Source organism: Rhinichthys klamathensis, unplaced genomic scaffold, assembly GCF_029890125.1.
Source record: "Rhinichthys klamathensis goyatoka isolate OS25496 unplaced genomic scaffold, OSU_Roscu_1.1 h1tg000287l_1, whole genome shotgun sequence".
Lineage (NCBI taxonomy): Eukaryota > Metazoa > Chordata > Actinopteri > Cypriniformes > Leuciscidae > Rhinichthys > Rhinichthys klamathensis.
Window position 1 is genome coordinate 145,001 of NW_026606806.1, and position 25,000 is coordinate 170,000.

General features: G+C 48.0%; 1 protein-coding gene across 4 annotated transcripts in view; it reads left to right on the forward strand.

Moving 5' to 3' along the window:
- The window catches only part of LOC130103412 (dnaJ homolog subfamily C member 13-like), a 161,671-nt gene that overhangs the window by 77,389 nt on the left and 59,282 nt on the right, over positions 1-25,000 (forward strand). For 3 of the 4 annotated variants that reach the window (XM_056269656.1, XM_056269655.1, XM_056269657.1), the window contains 10 exons: positions 4,610-4,765; positions 5,055-5,111; positions 5,185-5,306; positions 16,132-16,207; positions 19,549-19,644; positions 19,743-19,883; positions 20,739-20,756; positions 21,012-21,094; positions 21,785-21,938; positions 22,014-22,117. In XM_056269656.1, coding sequence (XP_056125631.1) covers positions 4,610-4,765; positions 5,055-5,111; positions 5,185-5,306; positions 16,132-16,207; positions 19,549-19,644; positions 19,743-19,883; positions 20,739-20,756; positions 21,012-21,094; positions 21,785-21,938; positions 22,014-22,117 — 1,007 coding nt within the window. The remainder of the gene's footprint in view (positions 1-4,609; positions 4,766-5,054; positions 5,112-5,184; positions 5,307-16,131; positions 16,208-19,548; positions 19,645-19,742; positions 19,884-20,738; positions 20,757-21,011; positions 21,095-21,784; positions 21,939-22,013; positions 22,118-25,000) is intronic. The other variant, XM_056269654.1, reaches the window with a different exon arrangement.

Sequence of the window (25,000 nt, forward strand, 5' to 3'; positions counted from 1 at the left end):
AGCGTGAGAGATGCTGAGCGTGAGAGAGATAGTGAGCGTGAGAGAGATGCTGAGCGTGAGAGAGATGCTGAGCGTGAGAGAGATGCTGAGCGTGAGAGAGATGCTGAGCGTGAGAGAGATGCTGAGCGTGAGAGAGATGCTGAGCGTGAGAGAGATGCTGAGCGTGCGAGAGATGCTGAGCGTGCGAGAGATGCTGAGCGTGAGAGAGATGCTGAGCGTGAGAGAGATGCTGAGCGTGAGAGAGATGCTGAGCGTGAGAGAGATGCTGAGCGTGAGAGAGATGCTGAGCGTGAGAGAGATGCTGAGCGTGAGAGAGATGCTGAGCGTGAGAGAGATGCTGAGCGTGAGAGAGATGCTGAGCGTGAGAGAGATGCTGAGCGTGAGAGAGATGCTGAGCGTGAGAGAGATGCTGAGCGTGAGAGAGATGCTGAGCGTGAGAGAGATGCTGAGCGTGAGAGAGATGCTGAGCGTGAGAGAGATGCTGAGCGTGAGAGAGATGCTGAGCGTGAGAGAGATGCTGAGCGTGAGAGAGATGCTGAGCGTGAGAGAGATGCTGAGCGTGAGAGAGATGCTGAGCGTGAGAGAGATGCTGAGCGTGAGAGAGATGCTGAGCGTGAGAGAGATGCTGAGCGTGAGAGAGATGCTGAGCGTGAGAGAGATGCTGAGCGTGAGAGAGATGCTGAGCGTGAGAGAGATGCTGAGCGTGAGAGAGATGCTGAGCGTGAGAGAGATGCTGAGCGTGAGAGAGATGCTGAGCGTGAGAGAGATGCTGAGCGTGAGAGAGATGCTGAGCGTGAGAGATGCTGAGCGCGAGAGATGCTGAGCGTGTGAGATGCTGAGCGTGTGAGAGATAGAGAGAGATAGTGAGCGTGAGAGAGATGGTGAGCGTGAGAGAGATAGAGAGAGATGGTGAGCGTGAGAGAGATGGTGAGCGTGAGAGAGATGCTGAGCGCGAGAGATGCTGAGCGTGAGAGAGATGCTGAGCGTGAGAGAGATGCTGAGCGTGAGAGAGATGCTGAGCGTGAGAGAGATGCTGAGCGTGAGAGAGATGCTGAGCGTGAGAGATGCTGAGCGTGAGAGATGCTGAGCGTGAGAGATGCTGAGCGTGAGAGATGCTGAGCGTGAGAGATGCTGAGCGTGAGAGATGCTGAGCGTGAGAGATGCTGAGCGTGAGAGATGCTGAGCGTGAGAGATGCTGAGCGTGAGAGATGCTGAGCGTGAGAGAGATAGTGAGCGTGAGAGAGATGCTGAGCGTGAGAGAGATGCTGAGCGTGAGAGAGATGCTGAGCGTGAGAGAGATGCTGAGCGTGAGAGAGATGCTGAGCGCGAGAGAGATGCTGAGCGCGCGAGAGATGCTGAGCGCGAGAGAGATGCTGAGCGCGAGAGAGATGCTGAGCGCGAGAGAGATGCTGAGCGCGAGAGAGATGCTGAGCGCGAGAGAGATGCTGAGCGCGAGAGAGATGCTGAGCGCGAGAGAGATGCTGAGCGCGAGAGAGATGCTGAGCGCGAGAGAGATGCTGAGCGCGAGAGAGATGCTGAGCGCGAGAGAGATGCTGAGCGCGAGAGAGATGCTGAGCGCGAGAGAGATGCTGAGCGCGAGAGAGATGCTGAGCGCGAGAGAGATGCTGAGCGCGAGAGAGATGCTGAGCGCGAGAGAGATGCTGAGCGCGAGAGATGCTGAGCGTGTGAGAGATAGAGAGAGAGTGAGCGTGAGAGAGATGCTGAGCGTGAGAGATGCTGAGCGTGAGAGATGCTGAGCGTGAGAGATGCTGAGCGTGAGAGATGCTGAGCGTGAGAGATGCTGAGCGTGAGAGATGCTGAGCGTGAGAGATGCTGAGCGTGAGAGATGCTGAGCGTGAGAGATGCTGAGCGTGAGAGATGCTGAGCGTGAGAGATGCTGAGCGTGAGAGATGCTGAGCGTGAGAGATGCTGAGCGTGAGAGATGCTGAGCGTGAGAGATGCTGAGCGTGAGAGATGCTGAGCGTGAGAGATGCTGAGCGTGAGAGATGCTGAGCGTGAGAGATGCTGAGCGTGAGAGATGCTGAGCGTGAGAGATGCTGAGCGTGAGAGATGCTGAGCGTGAGAGATGCTGAGCGTGAGAGATGCTGAGCGTGAGAGATGCTGAGCGTGAGAGATGCTGAGCGTGAGAGATGCTGAGCGTGAGAGATGCTGAGCGTGAGAGATGCTGAGCGTGAGAGAGATAGTGAGAGAGATAGTGAGTCAAGTCAAGTCAAGTCACATTTATTTATATAGCGCTTTTCACAATACAGATTGCATCAAAGCAGCTTCACAGTGATAACATGAAAGTAGTACAACACAGTTCAATAATATTGTTGAATATTAAATATCCCCAACTAAGCAAGCCAAAAGCAAGGCGACAGTGGCAAGGAACCAAAACTCCATCAGATTGGATGGAGAAAAAAACCTTGGGAGAACCCAGGCTAGTCAGGGGCCAGTTCTCCTCTGGCTAACAATCATAGGGTTTCAAAGAAGCTTTACAGTAAGTGCATATCAGAAAGTACCTGGAAAAAATACATTTAGTTAATCATGTAATATTAAGGGGATAACATATCGCCGGCGTTGAGTCGTCTCTTCGCAGGCGTTGAGTCGTCTCTTCACAGGCGTTGGTCTTCTCATCACAGGCGTTGGGGCATCCGAAATCCCCGTGAGAGGCAGGATACAAAACTGGAGCCTACGAACGCCATTTTTCTCGGGACAAGCGTCCCGAGATAACAGCAGAAAGGCAGATGGGAAATAATTAGCATAGCTGATGTTCATAATGATTTCCATTACACGGGAGTAGGTGTTAGAAAACCATAATCTCACAACTCTCCGCAACCCAAACTCTCCGCAACCCAACCGCAACCATACGGACCGACCCGTTTGTCTATAAGGCTGTCGAGCCCCACTGGTGCGTTAAGCAGTTTCAGTGGCAAACGGTTCCGTATGGCATAGCAGAGGACTAAAAGGTAAGCATTATGTGAATGCTTGACTAAAGAGACACGTCTTTAGTCTAGTTTTAAACTGTGTCAGCGAGTCAGAGCATCGGACCGTATCGGGAAGGCTATTCCAGAGTTTTGGAGCTAAATGCGAGAATGCCCTCCCTCCTTTCGTGGACTTCGATATCCTAGGAATGACCAGAAGCCTTGAATTTAGTGATCTTAGAGAACGCGGTGGATTGTAGGGCGAAAGAAGGTCCGTTAAGTACATAGGAGCTAAACCATTAAGGGCTTTATAGGTCAGTAGTAGTACTTTGTAATTGATACGGAACTTAATAGGTAACCAGTGCAGAGACGTGAGAGATGCTGAGCGTGAGAGAGATAGTGAGCGTGAGAGATGCTGAGCGTGAGAGAGATGCCGAGCGTGAGAGAGATGCCGAGCGTGAGAGAGATGCCGAGCGTGAGAGAGATGCCGAGCGTGAGAGAGATGCTGAGCGTGAGAGAGATGCTGAGCGTGAGAGAGATGCCGAGCGCGAGAGAGATGCCGAGCGCGAGAGAGATGCCGAGCGCGAGAGAGATGCCGAGCGTGAGAGAGATGCCGAGCGTGAGAGAGATGCCGAGCGTGAGAGAGATGCCGAGCGTGAGAGAGATGCCGAGCGTGAGAGAGATGCCGAGCGTGAGAGAGATGCCGAGCGTGAGAGAGATGCCGAGCGTGAGAGAGATGCCGAGCGTGAGAGAGATGCCGAGCGTGAGAGAGATGCCGAGCGTGAGAGAGATGCCGAGCGTGAGAGAGATGCCGAGCGTGAGAGAGATGCCGAGCGTGAGAGAGATGCCGAGCGTGAGAGAGATGCCGAGCGTGAGAGAGATGCCGAGCGTGAGAGAGATGCCGAGCGTGAGAGAGATGCCGAGCGTGAGAGAGATGCCGAGCGTGAGAGAGATGCCGAGCGTGAGAGAGATGCCGAGCGTGAGAGAGATGCCGAGCGTGAGAGAGATGCCGAGCGTGAGAGAGATGCCGAGCGTGAGAGAGATGCCGAGCGTGAGAGAGATGCCGAGCGTGAGAGAGATGCCGAGCGTGAGAGAGATGCCGAGCGTGAGAGAGATGCCGAGCGTGAGAGAGATGCCGAGCGTGAGAGAGATGCCGAGCGTGAGAGAGATGCCGAGCGTGAGAGAGATGCCGAGCGTGAGAGAGATGCCGAGCGTGAGAGAGATGCCGAGCGTGAGAGAGATGCCGAGCGTGAGAGAGATGCCGAGCGTGAGAGAGATGCCGAGCGTGAGAGAGATGCCGAGCGTGAGAGAGATGCTGAGCGTGAGAGAGATGCTGAGCGTGAGAGAGATGCTGAGCGTGAGAGAGATGCTGAGCGTGAGAGAGATGCTGAGCGTGAGAGAGATGCTGAGCGTGAGAGAGATGCTGAGCGTGAGAGAGATGCTGAGCGTGAGAGAGATAGTGAGCGTGAGAGAGATAGTGAGCGTGAGAGAGATAGTGAGCGTGAGAGAGATAGTGAGCGTGAGAGAGATAGTGAGCGTGAGAGAGATAGTGAGCGTGAGAGAGATAGTGAGCGTAAGAGATGCTGAGCGTGAGAGATGCTGAGCGTGAGTGTGTGAGATAGTGTGTCAGTGTGGGAGAGTGTGAGTGTGTCAGTGAGCGCTTGACTCAGTGTGTGTGTCTTCAGGATCAGGGCACCGGGGCGTTAGTGATCAGCTCTCTGCTGGACTTCCTGACCTTTGCCCTCTGCGCGCCGTACAGCGAGACCACGGAGGGCCAGCAGTTCGACATGTTGCTGGAGATGGCGGCGTCACACGGGCGCACGCTCTTCAAGCTCTTCCAGGTCTGGAGCTGCAGCTTTCATACACACTAATGTCTCTACGGCTCAGAGTTCAGGGTTCAGAAGATGTGTTCATGTTTCTGAAAGAGTCTCTTCTGCTCAAAGCTGTGTTTATTTGATCAAAAATACAGTAAAAACAGTCTTGAAAACAGTTGTGCTGCTTCAGATTTCTGTGGAAACTGACACATTTTATGGATTCTTTGATGAATAGAAAGTTCAAAAGAACAGCATTTATTGTCACTTGTGGTCTATTTAATGCGTCCTTGATGTGTATACTTGTGTTTCTCCACAGCATCCCTCCATGGCCATCGTGAAAGGAGCCGGTCTGATCATGAAGGCCATCATTGAGGTGAGACATGCAGTTCCTGCCGCGTGTTTGTCTGTGTTCCCTATAAGTCTATTAAAGTGTGTGTATGTGTCAGGAAGGAGATAAGGAGATCGCCACTAAGATGCAGGATCTGGCCCTGAGCGAAGGAGCTTTACCCAGACACCTCCACACCTCCATGTTCACCGTCAGCGCAGACCAGCGGATGCTCACCAACAGGTCAGGCTCATCACAGTCCACTACAGGCCATTACTGGCCTCTTACACTGCAGGACATCACAGTTACACTCCAGGACATCACAGTTACACTGCAGGACATCACAGTTACACTACAGGACATCACAATTACACTGCAGGACATCACAGTTACACTGCAGGACATCACAGTTACACTGCAGGACATCACAGTTACACTACAGGACATCACAATTACACTGCAGGACATCACAGTTACACTGCAGGACATCACAGTTACACTACAGGACATCACAGTTACACTACAGGACATCACAGTTACACTACAGGACATCACAGTTACACTACAGGACATCACAATTACACTGCAGGACATCACAGTTACACTGCAGGACATCACAGTTACACTGCAGGACATCACAGTTACACTACAGGACATCACAATTACACTGCAGGACATCACAGTTACACTGCAGGACTTTACAGTTACACTGCAGGACATCACAGTTACACTGCAGGACATCACAGTTACACTACAGGACATCACAGTTACACTGCAGGACATCACAGTTACACTGCAGGACATCACAGTTACACTACAGGACATAACAGGACATCACAATTACACTGCAGGACATCACAGTTACACTGCAGGACATCACAGTTACACTGCAGGACATCACAGTTACACTCCAGGACATCACAGTTACACTCCAGGACATCACAGTTACACTGCAGGACATCACAGTTACACTGCAGGACATCACAGTCCACTACAGGCCATTACTGGCCTCTTACACTGCAGGACATCACAGTTACACTGCAGGACATCACAGTTACACTGCAGGACATCACAGTTACACTGCAGGACATCACAGTTACACTGCAGGACATCACGGTTACACTGCAGGACATCACAGTTACACTGTAGGACATCACAGTTACACTGTAGGACATCACAGTTACACTGCAGGACATTGGACATCACAGTTACACTGCAGGACATCACAGTTACACTGCAGGACATCACATACCAGTTACACTGCAGGACATCACAAATACACTGAAGGACATCACAGTTACACTGCAGGACATCACAGTTACACTACAGGACATCACAATTACACTGCAGGACATCACAGTTACACTACAGGACATCACAGTTGCACTGCAGGACATCACAGTTACACTACAAGACATCACAGTTACACTGCAGGACATCGGACATCACAGTTACACTGCAGGACATCACAGTTACACTGCAGGACATCACAGTTACACTGCAGGACATCACAGTTACACTGCAGGACATCACATACCAGTTACACTGCAGGACATCACAGTTACACTGCAGGACATCACAGTTACACTACAGGACATCACAGTTACACTGCAGGACATCACAGTTACACTGCAGGACATCACAGTTACACTACAGGACATCACAATTACACTGCAGGACATCACAGTTACACTGCAGGACATCACAGTTACACTACAGGACATCACAGTTACACTCCAGGACATCACAGTTACACTGCAGGACATCACAGTTACACTACAGGACATCACAGTTACACTGCAGGACATCACAGTTACACTGCAGGACATCACAGTTACACTGCAGGACATCACAGTTACACTGCAGGACATCACAGTTACACTGCAGGACATCACAGTTACACTGCAGGACATCACAGTTACACTACAGGACATCACAGTTACACTGCAGGACATCACAGTTACACTGCAGGACATCACAGTTACACTGCAGGACATCACAGTTACACTGCAGGACATCACAGTTACACTACAGGACATCACAGTTACACTGCAGGACATCACAGTTACACTGCAGGACTGCAGGACATCACAGTTACACTGCAGGACATCACAGTTACACTGCAGGACATCACAGTTACACTCCAGGACATCACAGTTACACTGCAGGACATCACAGTTACACTGCAGGACATCACAGTCCACTACAGGCCATTACTGGCCTCTTACACTGCAGGACATCACAGTTACACTGCAGGACATCACAGTTACACTGCAGGACATCACGGTTACACTGCAGGACATCACAGTTACACTGTAGGACATCACAGTTACACTGTAGGACATCACAGTTACACTGCAGGACATCACAGTTACACTGCAGGACATCACAGTTACACTACAGGACATCACAGTTGCACTGCAGGACATCACAGTTACACTACAAGACATCACAGTTACACTGCAGGACATCGGACATCACAGTTACACTGCAGGACATCACAGTTACACTACAAGACATCACAGTTACACTGCAGGACATCGGACATCACAGTTACACTGCAGGACATCACAGTTACACTGCAGGACATCACAGTTACACTGCAGGACATCACAGTTACACTGCAGGACATCACATACCAGTTACACTGCAGGACATCACAGTTACACTGCAGAACATCACAGTTACACTGCAGGACATCACAGTTACACTGCAGGACATCACAGTTACACTACAGGACATCACAGTTACACTGCAGGACATCACAGTTACACTACAGGACATCACAGTTACACTGCAGGACATCACAGTTACACTGCAGGACATCACAGTTACACTGCAGGACATCACAGTTACACTACAGGACATCACAATTACACTGCAGGACATCACAGTTACACTGCAGGACATCACAGTTACACTGCAGGACATCACAGTTACACTGCAGGACATCACAGGACATCACAGTTACACTACAGGACATCACAGTTACACTGCAGACATCACAGTTACACTGCAGGACATCACAGTTACACTACAGGACATCACAGTTACACTGCAGGACATCACAGTTACACTGCAGGACATCACAGTTACACTGCAGGACATCAAAGTTACACTGCAGGACATCACAGTTACACTGCAGGACATCACAGTTACACTACAGGACATCACAGTTACACTGCAGGACATCACAGTTACACTACAGGACATCACAGTTACACTGCAGGACTGCAGGACATCACAGTTACACTGCAGGACATCACAGTTACACTACAGGACATCACAGTTACACTCCAGGACATCACAGTTACACTGCAGGACATCACAGTTACACTGCAGGACATCACAGTCCACTACAGGCCATTACTGGCCTCTTACACTGCAGGACATCACAGTTACACTGCAGGACATCACAGTTACACTGCAGGACATCACAGTTACACTGCAGGACATCACAGTTACACTACAGGACATCACAGTTGCACTGCAGGACATAACAGTTACACAAGACATCACAGTTACACTGCAGGACATCGGACATCACAGTTACACTGCAGGACATCACAGTTACACTACAAGACATCACAGTTACACTGCAGGACATCGGACATCACAGTTACACTGCAGGACATCACAGTTACACTACAAGACATCACAGTTACACTGCAGGACATCGGACATCACAGTTACACTGCAGGACATCACAGTTACACTGCAGGACATCACAGTTACACTGCAGGACATCACATACCAGTTACACTGCAGGACATCACATACCAGTTACACTGCAGGACATCACAGTTACACTGCAGAACATCACAGTTACACTGCAGGACATCACAGTTACACTGCAGGACATCACAGTTACACTACAGGACATCACAGTTACACTGCAGGACATCACAGTTACACTGCAGGACATCACAGTTACACTGCAGGACATCACAGTTACACTGCAGGACATCAAAGTTACACTGCAGGACATCACAGTTACACTGCAGGACATCACAGTTACACTACAGGACATCACAGTTACACTGCAGGACATCACAGTTACACTACAGGACATCACAGTTACACTGCAGGACATCACAGTTACACTACAGGACATCACAGTTACACTGCAGGACATCACAGTTACACTGCAGGACATCACAGTTACACTACAGGATATCACAATTACACTGCAGGACATCACAGTTACACTGCAGGACATCACAGTTACACTGCAGGACATCACAGGACATCACAGTTACACTACAGGACATCACAGTTACACTGCAGACATCACAGTTACACTGCAGGACATCACAGTTACACTCCAGGACATCACAGTTACACTGCAGGACATCACAGTTACACTACAGGACATCACAGTTACACTACAGGACATCACAGTTACACTGCAGGACATCACAGTTACACTGCAGGACATCACAGTTACACTACAGGACATCACAGTTACACCCCAGGACATCACAGTTACACCGCAGGACATCACAGTTACACTGCAGGACATCACAGTTACACTCCAGGACATCACAGTTACACTGCAGGACATCACAGTTACACTGCAGGACATCACAGTTACACTACAGGACATCACAGTTACACTACAGGACATCACAGTTACACTGCAGACATCACAGTTACACTGCAGGACATCACAGTTACACTGCAGGACATCACAGTTACACTACAGGACATCACAGTTACACTACAGGACATCACAGTTACACTGCAGGACATCACAGTTACACTGCAGGACATCACAGTTACACTACAGGACATCACAGTTACACTGCAGGACATCACAGTTACACTGCAGGACATCACAGTTACACCCCAGGACATCACAGTTACACTGCAGACATCACAGTTACACTGCAGGACATCACAGTTACACTGCAGGACATCACAGTTACACTACAGGACATCACAGTTACACTGCAGGACATCACAGTTACACTGCAGGACATCACAGTTACACTACAGGACATCACAGTTACACTGCAGGACATCACAGTTACACTACAGGACATCACAGTTACACCCCAGGACATCACAGTTACACTGCAGGACATCACAGTTACACTGCAGGACATCACAGTTACACTACAGGACATCACGGCAGGACATCACAGTTACACTCCAGGACATCACAGTTACACTGCAGGACATCACAGTTACACTGCAGGACATCACAGTTACACTACAGGACATCACAGTTACACTACAGGACATCACAGTTACACTGCAGACATCACAGTTACACTGCAGGACATCACAGTTACACTGCAGGACATCACAGTTACACTACAGGACATCACAGTTACACTACAGGACATCACAGTTACACTGCAGGACATCACAGTTACACTCCAGGACATCACAGTTACACTGCAGGACATCACAGTTACCCTACAGGACATCACAGTTACACTGCAGACATCACAGTTACACTGCAGGACATCACAGTTACACTACAGGACATCACAGTTACACTGCAGGACATCACAGTTACACTGCAGGACATCACAGTTACACTGCAGGACATCACAGTTACACTGCAGGACATCGAAGTTACACTGCAGGACATCACAGTTACACTGCAGGACATCACAGTTACACTGCAGGACATCACAGTTACACTGCAGGACATCACAGTTACACTACAGGACATCACAGTTACACTACAGGACATCACAGTTACACTACAGGACATCACAGTTACACTGCAGACATCACAGTTACACTGCAGGACATCACAGTTACACTGCAGGACATCACAGTTACACTACAGGACATCACAGTTACACTACAGGACATCACAGTTACACTCCAGGACATCACAGTTACACTGCAGGACATCACAGTTACACTGCAGGACATCACAGTTACACTCCAGGACATCACAGTTACACTACAGGACATCACAGTTACACTACAGGACAACACAGTTACACTGCCGGACATCACAGTTACACTACAGGACATCACAGTTACACTGCAGGACATCACAGTTACACTGCAGGACATCACAGTTACACTGCAGGACATCAAAGTTACACTGCAGGACATCACAGTTACACTGCAGGACATGCAGGACATCACAGTTACACTGCAGGACATCAAAGTTACACTGCAGGACATCACAGTTACACTGCAGGACATCACAGTTACACTGCAGGACATCACAGTTACACTACAGGACATCACAGTTACACTACAGGACATCACAGTTACACTGCAGGACATCACAGTTACACTGCAGGACATCACAGTTACACTGCAGGACATCACAGTTACACTGCAGGACATCACAGTTACACTACAGGACATCACAGTTACACTACAGGACATCACAGTTACACTGCAGGACATCACAGTTACACTGCAGGACATCACAGTTACACTGCAGGACATCACAGTCCACTACAGGCCATTACTGGCTTCTTACACTGCAGGACATCACAGTTACACTGCAGGACATCACAGTTACACTGCAGGACATCACAGTTACACTGCAGGACATCACAGTTACACTGCAGGACATCACGGTTACACTGCAGGACATCACAGTTACACTGCAGGACATCACAGTTACACTGCAGGACATCAGTTACACTACAGGACATCACAGTTGCACTGCAGGACATCACAGTTACACTACAAGACATCACAGGTACACTGCAGGACATCGGACATCACAGTTACACTGCAGGACATCACAGTTACACTACAGGACATCACAGTTACACTGCAGAACTTCACAGTTACACTACAGGACATCACAGTTACACTACAGGACATCACAGTTACACTGCAGAACATCACAGTTACACTGCAGGACATCACAGTTACACTGCAGGACATCACAGTTACACTGCAGGACATCACATACCTCTTACACTACAGGACATCACAGTTACACTGCAGGACATCACATACCTCTTACACTACAGGACATCATAGTTACACTGCAGGACATCACAGTTACACTGCAGGACATCACAGTTACACTACAGGACATCACAGTTACACTGCAGGACATCACAGTTATACTACAGGACATCACAGTTACACTGCAGGACATCACAGTTACACTACAGGACATCACAGTTAGACTACAGGACATCACAGTTACACTGCAGGAGATCACAGTTACACTGCAGGACATCACATACCTCTTACACTACAGGACATCATAGTTACACTGCAGGACATCACAGTTACACTACAGGACATCACAGTTACACTGCAGGACATCACAGTTACACTGCAGGACATCACAGTTACACTGCAGGACATCACAGTTACACTCCAGGACATCACAGTTACACTCCAGGACATCACAGTTACACTGCAGGACATCACAGTTACACTACAGGACATCACAGTTACACTGCAGGACATCACAGTTACACTACAGGACATCACAGTTACACCCCAGGACATCACAGTTACACTACAGGACATCACAGTTACACCCCAGGACATCACAGTTACACCGCAGGACATCACAGTTACACCGCAGGACATCACAGTTACACTCCAGGACATCACAGTTACACTGCAGGACATCACAGTTACACTGCAGGACATCACAGTTACACTGCAGGACATCACAGTTACACTGCAGGACATCACAGTTACACTACAGGACATCACAGTTACACTACAGGACATCACAGTTACACTGCAGACATCACAGTTACACTGCAGGACATCACAGTTACACTGCAGGACATCACAGTTACACTACAGGACATCACAGTTACACTACAGGACATCACAGTTACACTGCAGGACATCACAGTTACACTGCAGGACATCACAGTTACACTACAGGACATCACAGTTACACTGCAGGACATCACAGTTACACTACAGGACATCACAGTTACACTACAGGACATCACAGTTACACCCCAGGACATCACAGTTACACCGCAGGACATCACAGTTACACTGCAGGACATCACAGTTACACTCCAGGACATCACAGTTACACTGCAGGACATCACAGTTACACTACAGGACATCACAGTTACACTACAGGACATCACAGTTACACTACAGGACATCACAGTTACACTGCAGACATCACAGTTACACTGCAGACATCACAGTTACACTGCAGGACATCACAGTTACACTGCAGGACATCACAGTTACACTACAGGACATCACAGTTACACTACAGGACATCACAGTTACACTGCAGGACATCACAGTTACACTGCAGGACATCACAGTTACACTCCAGGACATCACAGTTACACTGCAGGACATCACAGTTACACTACAGGACATCACAGTTACACTGCAGACATCACAGTTACACTGCAGGACATCACAGTTACACTACAGGACATCACAGTTACACTGCAGGACATCACAGTTACACTGCAGGACATCACAGTTACACTGCAGGACATCAAAGTTACACTGCAGGACATCACAGTTACACTCCAGGACATCACAGTTACACTCCAGGACATCACAGTTACACTGCAGGACATCACAGTTACACTACAGGACATCACAGTTACACTGCAGGACATCACAGTTACACTACAGGACATCACAGTTACACCCCAGGACATCACAGTTACACCGCAGGACATCACAGTTACACCGCAGGACATCACAGTTACACTCCAGGACATCACAGTTACACTGCAGGACATCACAGTTACACTACAGGACATCACAGTTACACTACAGGACATCACAGTTACACTACAGGACATCACAGTTACACTGCAGACATCACAGTTACACTGCAGGACATCACAGTTACACTGCAGGACATCACAGTTACACTACAGGACATCACAGTTACACTACAGGACATCACAGTTACACTGCAGGACATCACAGTTACACTGCAGGACATCACAGTTACACTACAGGACATCACAGTTACACTGCAGGACATCACAGTTACACTACAGGACATCACAGTTACACTACAGGACATCACAGTTACACCCCAGGACATCACAGTTACACCGCAGGACATCACAGTTACACCGCAGGACATCACAGTTACACTCCAGGACATCACAGTTACACTGCAGGACATCACAGTTACACTACAGGACATCACAGTTACACTACAGGACATCACAGTTACACTACAGGACATCACAGTTACACTGCAGACATCACAGTTACACTGCAGACATCACAGTTACACTGCAGGACATCACAGTTACACTGCAGGACATCACAGTTACACTACAGGACATCACAGTTACACTACAGGACATCACAGTTACACTGCAGGACATCACAGTTACACTGCAGGACATCACAGTTACACTCCAGGACATCACAGTTACACTGCAGGACATCACAGTTACACTACAGGACATCACAGTTACACTGCAGACATCACAGTTACACTGCAGGACATCACAGTTACACTACAGGACATCACAGTTACACTGCAGGACATCACAGTTACACTGCAGGACATCACAGTTACACTGCAGGACATCACAGTTACACTGCAGGACATCACAGTTACACTGCAGGACATCACAGTTACACTACAGGACATCACAGTTACACTGCAGGACATCACAGTTACACTGCAGGACATCACAGTTACACTACAGGACATCACAGTTACACTGCAGACATCACAGTTACACTGCAGGACATCACAGTTACACTGCAGGACATCACAGTTACACTGCAGGACATCACAGTTACACTACAGGACATCACAGTTACACTACAGGACATCACAGTTACACTGCAGACATCACAGTTACACTGCAGGACATCACAGTTACACTACAGGACATCACAGTTACACTGCAGGACATCACAGTTACACTGCAGGACATCAAAGTTACACTGCAGGACATCACAGTTACACTGCAGGACATCACAGTTACACTACAGGACATCACAGTTACACTGCAGGACATCACAGTTACACTGCAGGACATCACAGTTACACTACAGGACATCACAGTTACACTACAGGACATCACAGTTACACTGCAGACATCACAGTTACACTGCAGGACATCACAGTTACACTGCAGGACATCACAGTTACACTACAGGACATCACAGTTACACTCCAGGACATCACAGTTACACTGCAGGACATCACAGTTACACTGCAGGACATCACAGTTACACTACAGGACAACACAGTTACACTGCCGGACATCACAGTTACACTGCAGGACATCACAGTTACACTGCAGGACATCACAGTTACACTGCAGGACATCACAGTTACACTGCAGGACATCAAAGTTACACTGCAGGACATCAAAGTTACACTGCAGGACATCACAGTTACACTGCAGGACATCACAGTTACACTACAGGACATCACAGTTACACTGCAGGACATCACAGTTACACTGCAGGACATCACAGTTACACTACAGGACATCACAGTTACACTGCAGGACATCACAGTTACACTGCAGGACATCACAGTCCACTACAGGCCATTACTGGCCTCTTACACTGCAGGACATCACAGTTACACTGCAGGACATCACAGTTACACTGCAGGACATCACGGTTACACTGCAGGACATCACAGTTACACTGCAGGACAACATCACAGTTACACTGCAGGACATCACAGTTACACTACAGGACATCACAGTTACACTGCAGGACATCACAGTTACACTGCAGGACATCACAGTTACACTACAGGACATCACAGTTACACTGCAGGACATCACAGTTACACTGCAGGACATCACAGTTACACTGCAGGACATCACAGTTACACTGCAGGACATCACAGTCCACTACAGGCCATTACTGGCCTCTTACACTGCAGGACATCACAGTTACACTGCAGGACATCACAGTTACACTGCAGGACATCACGGTTACACTGCAGGACATCACAGTTACACTGCAGGACATCACAGTTACACTGCAGGACATCACAGTTACACTGCAGGACATCACAGTTACACTGCAGGACATCACAGTTACACTGCAGGACATCAGTTACACTACAGGACATCACAGACCTCTTACACTGATAATCCCCTTTCTCTCACAGACAGCTGAGTCGACATCTGGTGGGCTTGTGGACGGCAGAAAACCCAATTGCCTTGAACCTCCTGAAGAGGATTCTGGTGAGCCGCACGAGTGGTCTACTAGGGCTGTCAAATAACAATTCGAATTTCGAATAGTCGTCGAATTTAAAGAAACCTGCACATTAGAATGCAAAAAAAGTGCATTCGAATTGTTGGTGTGTCGAGAGGCGCGCGAGACATGATGAGGACGTCACTGATGCGGTGTGTTTCTGTTAGCTTATCCAGTACAGCGCAGTTGCTAATGTGAGAAAAATGGCGGTAAAAGGTTCTTCCTGCTGACAAAACCCTCTCAGTTGGAGGTAAAAATGGTGCAACGACACACTTGACCAAACCATCGGTCAGAGCTGAGTGTGTGTGAGTGTGTGTGAGTGTGTGTGAGTGTGTGTTCATCGGCTGAAACACTGTCAACAGAAAGCGCTCAGCACTCGCTCAGATCAAGAGCGGCTGGTGTGTTTGATGAACAATATGTAGATGTAGTGAGTAGAAGTGTTAATGAATGGCAGCTATTGTTAAGTCACCTTTATTTATATAGCGCTTTTTACAATACAGATTGCGGGGCTATCGTTTCTGCGTGTGGTTTGAATAAATATGGGCTGATTGCGTCCGTAAGCTTTAGCTTTAGCTGATTGTCCTGGTTGTCGCCGCTGCCGTCGAGCGTGCGCTGAGTCCGTGGAGAGGAATCCCAAACTGCCATTCAGATCTGCCTCCATTTTGTTAGCAACGCCTAACTTCCAACGATCCAATCAATTCCTGATGGACGAAATCAAGCCCCGCCCTACATTTTTTTTATCATTTCAGATGCTGTTTCACTCGGATATACGTCACAATAGGGGAAAAAGGACAATCGCAACTTTGTTTCATGGCGACTTCAAGAACAGTTGTTTCAAAAATTAAACCTTTTTAAAAAGTGAATGTCATTTCAATAAAAGATGCGAAAGTTGATTTGGTTTATATTGGCTTATTGCGCTCGCTTGAGCCCTCTTGTGGACACAGGAGATAATACAGCACTCTTATCCTCTCACATTAAAGGGGTCATATCAGGAAAATCTGACTTCTTCAGTGTGTAAGTGCTGTAATCGAGTGTCTGCTGCTTCTACCAACATGGAAAACATGAAACGTGAAACCCAGTAACTGTGTTCTGGTGAGTCTTTCTCTGCAATAGTGTTGCTTTCGTCAACGAACATTATGACTAAATATCGTCGTCAACGAACCTTTATCACGTGACGAAAACGAGACGAGACGCAACGTAAATGCTGGTCATGTGACGATGACTATAATTAAATGTATCATGCAATATTGTTGACGAATAAAAACGAGACTAAATGTGGTTTACAAAATAAAAACTATGCTAAAATGTCTCTTCATTTTCGTTGACCAAAACGAGACGAGACGAAATGTTATTTAACGTTATTTCGTCTCGTTTACTTGCATTATTATTATGCAGCATTTCTGTCTCCTGTGTCACTCCAGGGGCGGCATCAGATCGCACTGCGCAGACGCAGACGCCTTCACATCCTCGAGCCCCACTCCCGGCGTTATTTAGAAGATCAGCTGCGCGAGTTACGGCTGTTTCACACACACTCCGTGTGCAGTGCGTATGCGGTGTGTGTCGCGGTGTGTATGCAGGAGCAGCGCGCGCTATTGTGCTTTCACATGTGCTGCGTTTGCAGTGTGCAACTGATCTACGGCTGTACCACAATCACAACATTTATTCTCTTTATTTCAAATCAATATTTTTAGCCTACATCCATTATGTCGTGTTGTTGAGGTACTGTGTAGATCTCTGCTCTGCTGTTACGCACACACCGCTCCTTGCCGGACCGCATCCGCGTGCGTGTGAGCGCTCTAACCATAGGCTCTACATGGGTGCGGGAAAAATACACACCACATACGCACTGCAAACGGAGTATGTGTGAAACAGGCATTAGCATAAACGACAACAAACAAAGTTAAGTCTGACACAGAGAAAGGGATTCGTCTTTGGGAGAAAAAGAAGAAATGACATTTGGAGAACTTTTATTTCATCATGTGTGTGTAGGCTACTTCTAACATGTTTGGTTGGTAAAATAAATATGTTGTAAATTCAAATCAGAGCGTCTTCCGTGTCTGGAATGGATGTATTCTTGAGTCTATAAGGTAACAATAATAAGATAACTATAAGAAGATAAGATTGTTTGAAATGGGTTTGGCTAAAAGAAAATTTTGGTTTCGTCTATACTACTAGGTTATTGACTGGGTTAAATAGAATTGCATTACTAAAAAGAGACTAAAATACAATTTTCATTGACTAAAACTAGACTAAAATGTCATCAGTTTTCGTCGACTAAGACTAGACCAAAATGAGTATGAACGTGACTAAAACTAATAAAAACTAAAATGACAGCTTGACACAAAGACTAGACTAAAACTAAAATTAAAACAGGCCGCCAAAAACAACACTAGTCTGCAAGCATGTCTAAAAATAAGCCGATCAGATTTCGCTCCTTCTGCCGTATGAAGAGGATCTTATTATAATATTCCCGACCCTTAATCTGCACGTTTATAATATTCCCGGCCCTTAATCTGCACGTTTATAATATTCCCGGCCCTTAATCTGCTCGTTTATAATATTCCCGGCCCTTAATCTGCACGTTCACACACACCAGCAACATTGGGTTCGGCGAGCGCCAACAGAGACCAGTTCTAACGCACTGGAGAAGATCCAGCAAAGCCTGAAACTGTTCTGTGGTCGAGCACAGACGACACTGAGCACTATTGACCAGAACATGTCAGCGCTGTCTTATAAACACCTCAGGAACTGTGGACACTTGTGGAAGAGTTCAACATGATGAGGAGATGATCAGTGTAACTCCACAACAACTACAGAAATGTCTCCGCTAACATTCAGAAACGTGTAAAAGTGAAGCTCTCCCTGAGTCTCTCCGTAAGGCTGCACTCGCTGCTGTTACTCCTGACTCTGGATCAGTGAGATCGGCCTGTGTTGTTATTGCCGGAGTCTCTGAAGCTCGTGTAAAGGCTCCGCCCTCTTCTGAACAGAGGCGGAGCTAAAGCTCATTTGCATTTAAAGCGACACAAACACAAAAAAAACCTTTTTGCTCACACCCAAAAAGGGGCGAATTTGACAAGCTATAATAAATGATCTGGGGAGATTCTGCGCTGATATTTCACACACACATTCTGGGGATGCAATAGATTTATATTACATCTTGTGAAAAGGGGCGTAATATATCATCTTTAAGATAGAATTCAAATATAATTCGAATTTTGCTAATATTTGAGAAATATTTGGTCTTTTCAGCCATTTTGACAGCCCTAGTGTGTGTACAGTGAATAGTCTCTTGTGAAAGTGTGCCAGAAGCTTGACCTCTGTGTGTGCTCAGCCCACGGGCCTGCTGGCGTATCTGGACAGCCCCGACCCCGTGCCGGAGAAGGACGTCGACAGGATGCACATACGGGACAATGTCAAGATTGCCACGGTAAAATGATCAATGATAATGATCGGTATAACGATGAACAGCTCTTCTTCTCAAATATCCTGTTAGTGCTATACGAGCATGAGTGCCTGTGTCTGCAGGACCAGTTCGGGAGGAACAAGGTGCCCGAGTGGCAGCGGCTGGCAGGTAAGGCTGCGAAAGAGGTGGAGAAGTTCGCCAAGGAGAAGGCGGACCTCGTGCTGGTGCACTGGAGAGACAAGATGGGCATCGCTCAGAAGGAGGTGAGTGACCTCTGACCTCTGACCTCTGGGCTGTTGTGAACGCTAGGCATGTCCACTGCACAAGGCTGGACTCTCTGGTTCTTCATTTCTGCCTGTAGAGCACCGACTCCGTGGGTTTTCTCTCTGTAATCTTCTGCTCTTCCGGCTCTGGAATGGGTGATTAATAATTAGCGCTCACACCTTCGCACACCTCCTGACATGGATTGCTGTGGTTCTGATTGGCCGACTAACATCTGTCAACTGTGCCTTTCTGTGTCTGATTCTTGTGCAGAATTTCACAGGGAAAAAACTGTTCAATAAATTACAGATGCACTGATTTAAAATCTGATTAAGTTCTAGCTAATACCAAAAAAGTCAAATCAATATAAAATAAAAATAATGAACATTATTAGTGTTTATAAAGATTAAGTTTAAGTGAGCGTTAGACGACGCAGATGTGATCTGGGTAAATGTGCATGATAGATGAATAATTCTGTTGTTTAACAATAAGCTGCATGATAACAGTGTACTGCGTCCGGTAACACCCCAGCTTCATCGGCTCTGAGTGTTGAACTGGACTAAAAGCACCGTCTTGCATTAATGAAGTCCTCTAATCTCCGCGTTACTCCCGGGAGCGATGGTGCTGGCCGTGATGATGCCGCTGATGGGAAGCATGAGCTGAGCTTGGGAGCATGAGCTGATCATAATCTCTCCGCTCTTGAGCATCCAATCACACACCTTCATGCATTTGCCTTGTTGAGATTGAAACGTTCGTTATGAACATCAGTGTGATTGGTTGACCTCAGGACCAATAACCTCTCTTATCTCTGCCCCCCCACCGGCTCTTATTGTGGTTTCTGCTGTCAATCAATGCAGCAGGACAGGAATAACCTGGTGAGTAGCATTATCCAATCAGAGAGCTCCGCCTCTGTTAGACCCTCCCCTCCTCATGTCACATGGGTTTATTCTGCTGTTACACATGCGCTGTATTACATCCGTGTTTATAGCAGGATCATAACTTCATATCATGTGCTTTCACCGCTCTAGTGTCTGCATTACCCTCACACCCCTGTGTCTGCTATTACATGTACTCGTTGTCTTATAAACACACGTTGCGCCACTGCAGTAACTCTGTGGCACTGATTGTAGAACGCCAACCAGAAGCCAGTGATCCTGAGGAAGAGGCGGCAGCGGATCAAGATCGAGTCCAACTGGGAGCTGTTTTACTACAGGTACATCAGCCCTGATACTCCCACTGCGAACTCCTCTCCTCTCAGAGCTCAAAAGACGTTTCAGTGATGAACTGTTAGCGGAGATCATCGCGATGCTAATCAGCGGCGTTTAGATGAATATGTGCTGCACGTTCCTCTCAGTAACGAAACGAACACACAACACTGAGAGAACAGCGGCTCAGAGAGCATCAGATCACAGAGATGTGGATGTTTGATCCGCTCTGAGATTCAGATCTTCAGTCAGCTTTATTTATACAGATTTAATGTGATTTATGTGATTTAATGTAATTTATACAGCACTTTATGCAACAGATGCTTTAAAACAGCAGTTTTTGTGTGTGTGTGTGTGTGTGTGTGTGAGAGAGAGAGAGAGGGAGAGAGAGAGAGTGTGTGTGTGTGTGTGTGTGTGAGAGTGTGTGTGTGAGAGAGAGAGAGAGAGTGTGTGTGTGTGTGTGTGCAGGTTTCAGTGTGTCCCTGTGTGTGTGTGTGTGTGCAGGTTTCAGTGTGTGTGTCTGTGTGTGTGTGTGTGCAGGTTTCAGTGTGTCCCTGTGTGTGTGTGCAGGTTTCAGTGTGTCCCTGTGTGTGTGTGTGCAGGTTTCAGTGTGTCCCTGTGTGTGTGTGTGCAGGTTTCAGTGTGTCCCTGTGTGTGTGTGCAGGTTTCAGTGTGTCCCTGTGTGTGTGTGTGTGCAGGTTTCAGCAGGATCACGCGCGCTCGAACCTCATCTGGAACCTGAAGACGCGTGAGGAGCTGCGTGACGCGCTGGAGGGGGAGATGCGCTGCTTCAGTGTGGACCGCGAGCTGGGCAGCGCCAGCGTCATCGCCTGGAACCACCAGGAGTTCGAGGTCCGCCCCGCCTCCGCACACTCGAGTCGCTGCAGCGCTGCACGCTAGTGTCTAACCCTGCGCATCTGTGTTCAGGTGAAGTACGAGTGCCTGTCTGACGAGATCCGGATCGGGGATTATTACCTGCGTCTGCTGCTGGAGGAGGACGAGAGCGACGAGTCCGGCGCCATCAAGAGATCGTACGGTTCTGAACTCTTCTTCACTAGAGGTCCACTCATATATCACTGGTGTTGAGCAGCACCTCGGCCCGGAGTGGGTCAGTTCGGCCGAGGTGTCGGAAGCAGGACTTTTATTTTGCCATCTAAAATTTTTCATATTTATTTTCTAATTAATGTAATCTAATTTAGCACATATTCTATCATTATTTTGTATATATAAATACACACACATAAACTTGAACATACACAAAAATAAACATACACAAAAGTTATTTATATATAAAATATTTATATATAATTTATAATATAAATTATATATAAATATATACATACAGTATATACATGTGAATATTTCTTAAATATATACATACATGTGTGTGTGTATTTATATATACAAAATAATTATACACACTACATACATATATTATGTAAACACAAACTTTTATTTTGGATGCGATTAATCGTTGCCCGTTATTTATTTGTTTTTACAATCTTTACATTAAGTATTGTGATATCATATATTTATATATATCGGTCGAACTGCTTCTGCACTGCAGCTCTGCTGTAATGTAACGTCCTGATGTCTGTGTCCTGATGTCTGTGCCCTGATGTCTGTGCCCTGATGTCTGTGTCCTGATGTCTGTGCCCTGATGTCTGTGCCCTGATGTCTGTGCCCTGATGTCTGTGTCCTGATGTCTGTGCCCTGATGTCTGTGCCCTGATGTCTGTGTCCTGATGTCTGTGTCCTGATGTCTGTGTCCTGATGTCTGTGTCCTGATGTCTGTGCCCTGATGTCTGTGCCCTGATGTCTGTGCCCTGATGTCTGTGCCCTGATGTCTGTGTCCTGATGTCTGTGCCCTGATGTCTGTGTCCTGATGTCTGTGTCCTGATGTCTGTGCCCTGATGTCTGTGTCCTGATGTCTGTGCCCTGATGTCTGTGTCCTGATGTCTGTGCCCTGATGTCTGTGTCCTGATGTCTGTGTCCTGATGTCTGTGTCCTGATGTCTGTGTCCTGATGTCTGTGTCCTGATGTCTGTGTCCTGATGTCTGTGTCCTGATGTCTGTGTCCTGATGTCTGTGTCCTGATGTCTGTGTCCTGATGTCTGTGTCCTGATGTCTGTGCCCTGATGTCTGTGCCCTGATGTCTGTGTCCTGATGTCTGTGTCCTGATGTCTGTGTCCTGATGTCTGTGTCCTGATGTCTGTGCCCTGATGTCTGTGTCCTGATGTCTGTGCCCTGATGTCTGTGCCCTGATGTCTGTGCCCTGATGTCTGTGTCCTGATGTCTGTGCCCTGATGTCTGTGCCCTGATGTCTGTGTCCTGATGTCTGTGTCCTGATGTCTGTGTCCTGATGTCTGTGCCCTGATGTCTGTGCCCTGATGTCTGTGCCCTGATGTCTGTGTCCTGATGTCTGTGTCCTGATGTCTGTGTCCTGATGTCTGTGTCCTGATGTCTGTGTCCTGATGTCTGTGTCCTGATGTCTGTGCCCTGATGTCTGTGCCCTGATGTCTGTGTCCTGATGTCTGTGCCCTGATGTCTGTGTCCTGATGTCTGTGTCCTGATGTCTGTGCCCTGATGTCTGTGTCCTGATGTCTGTGCCCTGATGTCTGTGCCCTGATGTCTGTGCCCTGATGTCTGTGCCCTGATGTCTGTGTCCTGATGTCTGTGTCCTGATGTCTGTGTCCTGATGTCTGTGTCCTGATGTCTGTGTCCTGATGTCTGTGTCCTGATGTCTGTGTCCTGATGTCTGTGTCCTGATGTCTGTGTCCTGATGTCTGTGCCCTGATGTCTGTGCCCTGATGTCTGTGTCCTGATGTCTGTGCCCTGATGTCTGTGTCCTGATGTCTGTGTCCTGATGTCTGTGCCCTGATGTCTGTGTCCTGATGTCTGTGCCCTGATGTCTGTGTCCTGATGTCTGTGCCCTGATGTCTGTGTCCTGATGTCTGTGTCCTGATGTCTGTGTCCTGATGTCTGTGTCCTGATGTCTGTGTCCTGATGTCTGTGTCCTGATGTCTGTGTCCTGATGTCTGTGTCCTGATGTCTGTGCCCTGATGTCTGTGCCCTGATGTCTGTGCCCTGATGTCTGTGCCCTGATGTCTGTGCCCTGATGTCTGTGCCCTGATGTCTGTGCCCTGATGTCTGTGCCCTGATGTCTGTGTCCTGATGTCTGTGCCCTGATGTCTGTGTCCTGATGTCTGTGCCCTGATGTCTGTGCCCTGATGTCTGTGCCCTGATGTCTGTGTCCTGATGTCTGTGCCCTGATGTCTGTGCCCTGATGTCTGTGCCCTGATGTCTGTGTCCTGATGTCTGTGCCCTGATGTCTGTGCCCTGATGTCTGTGCCCTGATGTCTGTGCCCTGATGTCTGTGCCCTGATGTCTGTGTCCTGATGTCTGTGCCCTGATGTCTGTGTCCTGATGTCTGTGCCCTGATGTCTGTGCCCTGATGTCTGTGCCCTGATGTCTGTGCCCTGATGTCTGTGCCCTGATGTCTGTGCCCTGATGTCTGTGTCCTGATGTCTGTGTCCTGATGTCTGTGTCCTGATGTCTGTGCCCTGATGTCTGTGCCCTGATGTCTGTGCCCTGATGTCTGTGCCCTGATGTCTGTGTCCTGATGTCTGTGCCCTGATGTCTGTGTCCTGATGTCTGTGCCCTGATGTCTGTGCCCTGATGTCTGTGCCCTGATGTCTGTGCCCTGATGTCTGTGCCCTGATGTCTGTGCCCTGATGTCTGTGCCCTGATGTCTGTGCCCTGATGTCTGTGCCCTGATGTCTGTGCCCTGATGTCTGTGCCCTGATGTCTGTGCCCTGATGTCTGTGCCCTGATGTCTGTGTCCTGATGTCTGTGCCCTGATGTCTGTGTCCTGATGTCTGTGCCCTGATGTCTGTGCCCTGATGTCTGTGCCCTG